General features: G+C 44.1%; 1 protein-coding gene across 1 annotated transcript in view; it reads right to left on the bottom strand.

The window, feature by feature from the left end:
* Positions 1–10,000, bottom strand: part of LOC132977252 (dedicator of cytokinesis protein 3-like) — a 190,149-nt gene that overhangs the window by 7,922 nt on the left and 172,227 nt on the right. Inside the window, exons 32-45 of the mRNA XM_061041719.1 lie at positions 9,861–9,887; positions 8,943–9,038; positions 8,488–8,548; positions 7,769–7,862; positions 7,534–7,682; positions 6,400–6,486; positions 6,145–6,249; positions 5,827–5,968; positions 5,544–5,710; positions 4,342–4,428; positions 3,204–3,383; positions 2,890–2,973; positions 1,760–1,876; positions 1,215–1,324 (exon numbers count right to left, since the gene is read on the bottom strand). Of these exons, the coding sequence (XP_060897702.1) occupies positions 1,215–1,324; positions 1,760–1,876; positions 2,890–2,973; positions 3,204–3,383; positions 4,342–4,428; positions 5,544–5,710; positions 5,827–5,968; positions 6,145–6,249; positions 6,400–6,486; positions 7,534–7,682; positions 7,769–7,862; positions 8,488–8,548; positions 8,943–9,038; positions 9,861–9,887 (1,506 nt within the window). The remainder of the gene's footprint in view (positions 1–1,214; positions 1,325–1,759; positions 1,877–2,889; positions 2,974–3,203; positions 3,384–4,341; positions 4,429–5,543; positions 5,711–5,826; positions 5,969–6,144; positions 6,250–6,399; positions 6,487–7,533; positions 7,683–7,768; positions 7,863–8,487; positions 8,549–8,942; positions 9,039–9,860; positions 9,888–10,000) is intronic.

Genomic DNA, 10,000 nt, shown 5'->3' with positions numbered 1-10,000 from the left:
AATGGTGGTGGTAGAATAAGAGAAAGGAGAGAGGTAGAGGTGGGGTAGAGAGCGAAGAGAAGGGAGGGAGGGAAGAGGAGAGAGAGGGTGAAAGCAAAGGGAGGAGGAGGAGGAGGCCGTGCAAAGTACAACCAAAGAGAAAGAAAACAGCAAGCAAAACATGCATGACAGAAATGATTGAGAGTGATGCAGGATCCACGATCGTGCAAAAGACAGAGAGAGAGGAAGAGAGAGAGAGAGGAAGAGAGAGAGAATGAAAAATGGTGGAACTGGCTGCTGAAGATACTCAGGTGAAGTGAGGAAGTCAGAGATCATTAATGAGAGGTGAAATCAGTGCTCAGCGAGGTGAGGACAGGTGAAGAGCCTCCCAATGAAACACAGGATGTTGACTTCTTTAAAAGGTCTATGTCATAAAAATGAAATAAGCAGTCAGCGGTCGTGACTCAGGTTGGATCTCTTAACCTGTGGGCGCGTTGTCGGTTTGTTTTGAAACTGCAGAGTGTTAATGACAGTCTAAAAAACTTGGATACGACTTTATGCTGCGAGGGAGAGTGAGGGCCGCGTTAAAGACAGAAAAAAACAGAGATCGAGAAACACATCTTTTTAAACTGACATATTCAGTCTGATCATCCGTTCTCAAAAATCCCCTTCAAATTCAAATGTGTCTTTTTCATGTTCATTTTTTAAATGTCTTGTTACTTTGTTGTCTTTATTTCTGCTTTGTAAGGTGACCATGAGTGCTGAAAATAAAATGTATTATTATTATTATTATTATTATCATTATTATTATGTCGGATGCAAAGGAGAAGAAGCAACATGTTGGCATGTCTTTAACTTCGCTGACCTGAAGATCACGAGTGAGGTTTAACAAAGATGAGTCATAAATTGTCTGTAACTTGATTGTAGTCAGTCAAAAAGTCTCAGCCGGGACAATTCTGCTACAAACAGAAAGTGTCGATTTTATTGAGTGAGCCGCAGAATAAGGAAGAGGACGGTTTTGTAAGAAGGGTTTCAGATAGGATGAGCGTGCACTGCGGTCGCTGCAGAGTTTCTCAAGTTTGTCTTTTTATCAAAGAAGTTTCTTGAAGTTTCAAGTGGAATGCAAACAGGATATGATATGACTGACTGTGTGGCTCTGTGGGTCTAAAAGCAGAACATTTCATACTGACATGGAGAGAATGGAAACTGTGTCGTCATGTTTGTGTGTTGCAGACCTGTGGCGGTGCAGCAGTTTGAAGCTCTCGGGGCTCATGGGGCTGTGGGAGGCCAGGATCCCTCTGGGTGTGTTTGCTCCTGACCCGGCTTTGTCCAGACCAGGCAGACCCTGTAAGGCCACATAGAAGCACTGCTCTGAATATTCACACTGCCCTACCATGACTGCACGAGTCATGTGTGTTTGAAGCTAGTTTTCAGAATGAACAGACACGTGTGCATGAGTATAGTTTAAAAAAAACAGACTTAAAGCTGCTTTGTGATTGGTTAGTTTTTGTCTGCCCAAAGAGGTGAAATGATCAAAGTTGAAGAAGTTCAGATTCCTCAGAGTGACACACTTTGTTCCTCTTTGAAGAAGATGTTCACTATCTGGTGATCCTCCAGGAGCGTTAACAACAGAAGGAATCCTCTCTAAGACTCAACGTTACTTTATCTTTAAATAATCAGGAAGAGCTTTTATTTCTGAACCTGTGTGTGTGTTTCTCACTATGTTTCCTCTTTAAAAGCTTTGACTAACATAAAGAGAAATAGGTTTTCCTGCACTCACATGGCACAGGCTGCTCCTCATCATCTGGAACTGATCGATCAGCTTCTTGTGCAGGGGACGCATTTCAGGGTGCACCAGCTTCTCGTGCACGGCCAGGCCGACTCCCAGGACGTGAACCTGACGGAGACAACACATCATTCAACAGGACTTATAATGACAGAAAGTTCAGTTCTCATTATGTAATCCAATGTTTTCTTTTTCTGTCCTTGGTGAACGTCCTCGTGGCTTTTCATAGCGAGCAGCTTGGCCAGTTTACGAGGTGAAACTTTTGATCAATAGATAACAAAACTGAGTCTTTGAAAAACTATCTGTGCCTCTGAGAGCAGCTTAAACAAGAACTTTAGGAAAGACAGTGAAGGTCAATTTTATACGTCTTGTAGCTGAAAGATGCTGCATACATCCGACGTGATCATTCAGAGGAGATCAATAAGACACTCTGCCCCCTAGTGTTTAAAATGGGTACTGCAGTCTGAATTCTAAACATCATAGAGAGCTGTCTCCCCCCCCCCCTCCTCTCTAGAGTCCATGCTCACACAGGTCACCATGTGGTGGACTCTGAAGCTTCAGTGTTTATCCAGCTCTGCATGGGTCTGTAAACCTTTCTGTGTTCTAACCTCTCTCCATTTTTCAAAAGCATCTCCAATATTGATCCTAGTTTGAGCACGTTTCTGCTCGTGGAGCTTATTAGAAACATGCAGAGGCTTTTTAGGTCGGGTACAATCACTTCTATCTGAACCACTTCTCTTGCCCGCTTCCATCACTGCAACACCTGTTGACCTGATAACTGCTCTCATATCTGACAAACTGAGGGGCGTCCAAAACGGCCGTGTGGGGGGGGGGGTCTTAAAACCTTCTCTGGTCCAAACAAATCCAGATCATTCAGGAGCAGAATCTAAAGTTAGAAGGAGGACATACTGGCTGCTGCATTGTTGTCAGAGAAGCCAGCACTTCAACATGTTTCCTTAATGATCAGATAGTAAGATACCTTTATCATCTCACTCTCTACACAGCTCACTGATTGGATCTTTAACTTTGCAGTGTCAGTTACCTTTTATCTATCCTCTACACTGTGTGGTTCATGAGGACTTCCTGTTTGTGAACAAAAGCCTGTGAAGAGCAGATCGTCTCACCTGCTCCTGCATCAGGTCTTTGAGCTGTGTGATCTTCTCTGTGTCTTCAGGATGGGTGGTGATGTACTCCTTATCAAAGAAAGCCTAGAGAAAGAAAGACTCATTATCATCAGATGAATCAATAAATAAACATGCGTCCAAACGTCCTGTGAGTCCTCTCTGTCTAATCGAGAGAAATGTCTGAGCTGCCAGAGGAGGAATAACTGTGCAACCTCTGCTCACCCATTCACCCCGACTGATTACTGCATCAGGTACCGTCATGTTAAACCACAGCAGATCCACACGTGGTGGACTAAACTAACTTCTTGTCCTACCTCTTGGTATCTGGCGATGCCTCCGTTGACGGCGGCGTCGATGACTCCGTTGAGCGTCATGCTGAGCAGGTTGATGTTTCCGTGCAGCTGCTTGTGTTGGTACTGACTGATCAGAGTCCGCAGCTCCTGGTTCTTATTCTCCACCACAGAGATGGCGTTCTCTAACGGACTCACCTCCAGCTAGGTGAAAAAAAAAAGGACGGGGTCAAAGTGAGAGAGTGAATCATCTGAGCACGGTAACATCAAAACAACATAATAAATATTTATTCTTTACTGATATACATATCGATCCATCTTCTTGTCTTTAACCTGTAAAATCCACCTGAGGCCTCTTTGATACGCCGACACGGGATGGACGTGTTCTTCCGGTTGAGTTTGCACAGGAGCGACACGAGGGAGACTGTGTGGTAATCAGGGCGCTGCTTTTTCTTTTTAAAGGTATTTTTGTGTCTTTATTAGATCGGACAGCTGAAGGACAGCAAAGGGCAGAGGTCAGATTCAAACCAACCCCCGCTGGGACGAGGACTATAGACTCTGTATGGGGCTAACGACACAACTGCTCGGCTATCTGGCGCCCCCTGGGTGTTGTATTTTTTTAAGGCCGGTGCTGAGCAGTGTTGGGACTAACGCGCTTCTGTAACGACATGAATATTTACGGTAACAAGTAAAAAATAACAAATTAGTTAATTTCCAGATTCATCAACACCGTTACAATTACGCTACTTAAGGCTACGTGAAACAGCCGACAACAACGGCATCTATTCGGTGGGCGAGGATACGCGAAGGTAAGTGAACAAACACAGGTGATCATTCAGCTGTGAGCTTTCTAATCTCTTACAAACTGAACACTTTTAATAGAGTTTCTTTGGTTGAACACATTCATCTTTAATAATTACTGTCATCTTTTTTCCATCTGCTGGCTGAAGCAATAATAAAAAAACGATTTGGACACCAAGTCAAAAAATTACACAGGAGGAAATTCTCAGAAATCCCCTGAAACTGCTGCTGCAGCTGACAGGAAGATAAAACACAAAACCTCCTGCAAGACGTTGGGTGCGTGTGAAAGAACTGTAAAGATATTGCTGCCATGTGTGTATTATTGAAGAGTGAGTCAGAATGTTTCCCTGTGGTCACTCACCAGTTCTCTCTTCTCCACCTCAAACCAGCGTGAAATACCAGGCAGAGGGTGAGTGAGGATCAGAGTCGTCCTCTCGATCCAGAGACTCTGAAACACAGAAAACAACAAACAGTCACGGGGTCACTGCAGGTCACACCGGGTCACTGCAGGTCACACCGGGTCACTGCAGGTCACACCGGGTCACTGCAGGTCACACCGGGTCACTGCAGGTCACACCGGGTAAAAGGGGTGAAACCAGGTGAGGTGACAAATTGAAACCAGGTGACATGAAGTAACATGAAGTGACTCCAGGTGACAATGGGTGAAATGAGGTGACATGAAGTAACATGAAGTAACATGAAGTAACATGAGGTGACATGAGGTGACATGAAGTAACATGAGGTGACATGAAGTAACATGAGGTGACTCCAGGTGACATGAGGTGAAATGAGGTGACATGAAGTAACATGAGGTGACATGAAGTAACATGAGGTGACTCCAGGTGACATGAGGTGAAATGAGGTGACATGAAGTAACATGAAGTAACATGAAGTAACATGAGGTGACATGAGGTGACATGAGGTGAAATGAGGTGACATGAGGTGACATGAAGTAACATGAGGTGACATGAAGTAACATGAGGTGACTCCAGGTGACATGAGGTGAAATGAGGTGACATGAAGTAACATGAAGTAACATGAAGTAACATGAGGTGAAATGAGGTGACATGAGGTGACATGAAGTAACATGAGGTGACATGAAGTAACATGAAGTAACATGAGGTGACATGAGGTGACATGAAGTAACATGAAGTAACATGAAGTAACATGAGGTGACATGAGGTGACATGAGGTGACATGAAGTAACATGAGGTGACATGAGGTGACATGAGGTGACATGAAGTAACATGAGGTAACATGAGGTGACATGAAGTAACATGAGGTGACATGAGGTGACATGAAGTAACATGAGGTGACATGAAGTAACATGAGGTGACATGAAGTAACATGAGGTGACATGAAGTAACATGAAGTAACATGAGGTGACATGAAGTAACATGAGGTGACATGAGGTGACATGAAGTAACATGAGGTGACATGAGGTGACATGAAGTAACATGAGGTGACTCCAGGTGACATGAGGTGAAATGAGGGGACATGAGGTGAAATGAGGTGACGTGAAGTGAAATGAGGTGACATGAGGTGAAATGAGGTGACACTCACCTTGAACTCATTGTCTCTGTCTTTGGGTCCTTTGTGGAAGGGTCGGTCGTAACGGAAACGACGGACGTTGTTGACCCTGTAGAAGCTCTTGATGCGATCGGGGACCCGGTCCATCTGGAGGACGGTGACGCTCTCCGGTACAGGTGTGACGGCGTAGATCTGCAGGTCTGATCCGAGGAGGAGGGTCAAAGATAAAACTGAACATGTTGACAGATATGCAGACGACAGCAGAGTATTTAAACACATCAGTGTGTTTGTCATTGTGTGGACTCGTGAAGGATACACTGTGCGTCACACTGAAGGATGGCTTCATCCGGCTGATTGGGGTGCTGCATGGCTATGGCCTGAGGGAATTCTCCCAGCATCCTTTGCTGGAAGGCCTCTAGCCTCTCGTAGTCATGGCCGCGACAGACAAACTCTTTGTTCTGGTGAGAGAAATAAAATCAAAGCAAACAGATTAGATGAAACGTAAAGCCTACAGATAGTTAACGTGCCTTTGATCGAAGCATTGTTCCAGTTTTAGAGGTTTTATCACATATGAGGAAGCACATAAGAGACACTAACTTGTAAAAAAAATCTTATAGATGGAAGTCAGACTCACTCTGAGGAAGAAGGGGAACTTTCTGCCATAGAAACCGACCCGGAAAAACTCGGGCTCCAGGCGCTGCTGCTCCATGATGTTGTCATAATACGCGGCCTCCATTTTCTGCAAATACACACACACACACACACACACACACACACACACACACACACACACACACAGAGCTGTCAGACAGGAAACAGAGAAGTGTGTCTGTGTTGTTTTTGTGGTTTCTGAGTCAGTGTGAGTTCAGTGTGTGATGATTCAGCTCACCCTGATCCAGCTCAGACTCTGGTAGTCGTACAGAGATTCATACTGGAAGGCCAACTCCCTGCAGAGAGGGATACCAAACTCCCAACACTGGAGGACACACACACACACAAACACACATACAGATACAGATACACAAGAGACGGAAAGGGAGAGATAGAGAGAGAGAGACTTTTTTAGACTTCTTTGAGTGAAAATGATGCCACTAGGCCGATCAAAACAATGACTACTCTTGATCAGGCGAAGTATTTGGACTGACTACCAAGGACCTTATTAGACGAAGGATCTGATCCTGATTTGTCGTGATGCTGCTTCTAAAGCTAAGGTTAAAGGAGAAAATGGAAGTCATCGCCTTCTGCTTTGGAATGACCCAGAAAAGGGTCAAAGGTCAAGTCAGAGGTCAGGATTAATACATAGAACAAATAAACTAAAGGTCAAATATTTTGTAAAATCCTCTTCTCCATGTTCCTCTAACTCTAACATGAGTCTCTAGTCCGTCTACAAACCCCCCAATGATGAGAAAAGTCCATCCTCTCCGTCTTCTGCCTGCTCCACTTTTCAGAAAATGTGTGCTCAAACAGGCCGTTTGTAGATTTTCCCTTCATGACATCACAAAGGGCAGTAGCCCCTCCCCCAGGTGGGTGACACTCCCACAGCTAGGTGTTTGTTCTGCCCTCTGAGTCTGCCTTCTCACCGTAAACAATAGGACATGGAGCGAGAAAGACAGAGTACACCCAAGTCCTTCCAGAGAGGGGGCGTGGTCAGACACAGCTCATTTACATATTTAAAGGTACAGACACAGAAACAGCCTGTTCTGAGCAGGGCTGAAATAGAGGGGTTTATAGACATGATCAAATACAGGATCAGAGTGGATTTAGAACAAGAAACTTCACACACATGTTGAAGAGGAGCTCTGAGAATTATTAATTAATGTTGAAAATGAGTTAGAAATGTGACCTTTAATATAAAGCTAAGAAATGGCCACATAACCAATGATCTGCCTGCAACGTATTGGGCTGGACAACAAGAAAACTTTAAAGTAATTTCTTTAGTTGTGCACTCTAGGAAGTTTCTGCCTTCTTCCTTTGCAGGGCAGCATTTGCAACACAGGGATTTGTGTGTACATCCTCTGCTCACCTTCCCCTTGTTGAAGTAGTGGATGACTTTGCGGCAGAGCCCCTCCTTGCGGTGCCACTCGGTCTGAGCGGGATAATGCAGGAAGTCTTTGAGGGGCCGCTCGTCCCAGTGCAGCAGCTCCCAGTACAGTAGCAGAGTGAACGCAGCCTCTGTGAGCAAAGAGGTTAAAGACAGAGATTAAAACAAGTCATCAAACACGCTTCACTTCATGTGTATCTCTCTGTTTGTGCTGCACCTGTGAAGTTCTCAGCCTGCAGGTGCATGTCACACAGTTTGTGGATGTAACGGATGTACATCTCCTCCTTGTTGATCTCTGACTTGTAGAAATTCTGAGTAGATATAAAACAAACAAACACATGCACACACACAATGTTCACATGGTGAGCTCCGAACTGTTTGAGTAAACTGTAAATAAAAAAGAACATCAGTACAGGTTGAGAAGAGAGAAAAGAATCTCCTGAAAAAAGTCTCTGCAAATGTCAGGATGAGTGAAAAAATGCAGGATTGAATGCAGCTAGCATGAACAACAAAGTCCAAAGGAGTTGAATTAGCCGCTCTTAATCAAGGCTGATATCCTGATCAGCAAGTAAATGAACCTGTGTGCTATTCCCATAAGGCCCATCCAGAGACCGTTGTAAATTAGCATAGGCTGTAAATTTCCCCTAAAAAAAGTCCCCCAATGTGGATCAATAAAGTTTACCTTTATCTGTAAATGCTGTTTTGTGTGTCAACGGTTTATCTGCTCCATACTTGTTCCGATACAAATAACATGAAATAAAGATTTTTTGAACATGCACACAAAAATGCATCGCTTTGTTTCCAGACTGAAAGTCGTAAATGTCACAGAAAACATGTAAATGTGATCTCAGCTGGATATCAGTTCTGACACTACTAATCTGCTCGTCTGTGCAGAAATAACTCTTAAATGATGTTCTGATCTGAAATGAATCTTACCAGGAGGTTAACAGTGCAGCCGATCTTCTTGTTCTCGGTCTCGTCTCCCTTCATGCAGTCCCTTCAAACAAGAGAAACCATTACAACTTAAAATGATGTTCAAGCCTCCTCTGATCCTCTGCTGCGTCAGTGACTCTGTTATCTGTCCACAGTGAGGCCTACAGGAGTAAAGGTGATCTGTTCAGATCTACACCACGGTACAGGTCACATGTGATCATCAGTCATTAGAAAACCTGGTGCAAGATAAGTTTACTGCTGCTGAATGCCTTCAGAGTCTCAGTGAGGAGGAGGCAGCGTTTCCATGGAGGTCTGCTGCACAAATCTGTCTTTTAAAACACATTTCTTTGCAGGTTTTTTGTGGACTGAAACAAATGATTGACTTTATAGTGAAGTGTTGATATTTCAGTGTTTTTGGTTATTCTTTGTGTGTGTGTGTGTGTGTGTGTGTGTGTTACCTGTAGTCCAGCAGTCGCTCCATCAGCCGTGTAACCGAGGTGACAAAGGAGATCCCCGTCTCTCTCCACGTCTCCTGCTCGATCTTCTCCAACAGACTTCCAGGAGAAAAACAAACACAGATGAGACCATGTGGCGTGTTTATGACATCAGAAGGTAACGCCCTGACCTCTGACTGAACGACAACAAAACGATGGTCATGCCTAAACAAACACAGAACTGATAAATAAGAGATTTCACCATGTTCAGAAATCTGAGAGTGAATGTGTGTGAGTTAGCTCAAAGACAAGAAATGTTCAACTTTGGTTCCTCTGGGTGATCTTATGTTGAATTAAAGACAGAGTTAGCAGCTTCCTCCTTCAAAATAAAAGACAGACTTCTCCTAAAGTAAAGATGGAGTCAGCAGCTTCCTCCTTCAAAATAAAAGACAGACCTCTCCTAAAGTAAAGACAGAGTCAGCAGCTTCCTCCTTCAAAATAAAAGACAGACTTCTCCTAAAGTAAAGACAGAGTCAGCAGCTTCCTCCTTCAAAATAAAATACAGACTTCTCCTAAAGTAAAGATGGAGTCAGCAGCTTCCTCCTTCAAAATAAAAGACAGACTTCTCCTAAAGTAAAGATGGAGTCAGCAGCTTCCTCCTTCAAAATAAAAGACAGACTTCTCCTAAAGTGAAGCTGCTCCATCGTCCCTTCTGTGTCTGCAGAGACTCTGTCCTCTGACTGGATTTTACTGATCTGATTTGTTCTGGTTGACTCGGGACGTTTCTGGGCGGAGCTGGTGTGTTTCCTCCAGCCAATGAGAGCGCAGCAGGTGAGTTTAGGAGTGGATACACTTCACAACCTTCAGTGCCTCACATGTGACTGTGATGCTGTTTGTCTCTTTAAGACATGTTTACAAACTCTCTGTGGGTGGAAGTCATACCTGGGGTAGGGCCCAAACAGCTGGGTTCTAGTCCCGCAGCGAAGAGTGAAGTAAACAACAACAGAAGTGTTAGAGCAGGAAAACTGAGAGTTAAGTTATCAGAGAAAGAGAAAGAAAGAGAGAGAGGTTAGAGAGAGAGA

This window comes from Labrus mixtus, chromosome 7 (genome assembly GCF_963584025.1).
Source record: "Labrus mixtus chromosome 7, fLabMix1.1, whole genome shotgun sequence".
Taxonomy (NCBI): Eukaryota; Metazoa; Chordata; class Actinopteri; order Labriformes; family Labridae; genus Labrus; species Labrus mixtus.
The sequence above is the reverse complement of the archived record's forward strand: the minus strand, read 5'-3'. Positions and strand labels throughout refer to the sequence as shown.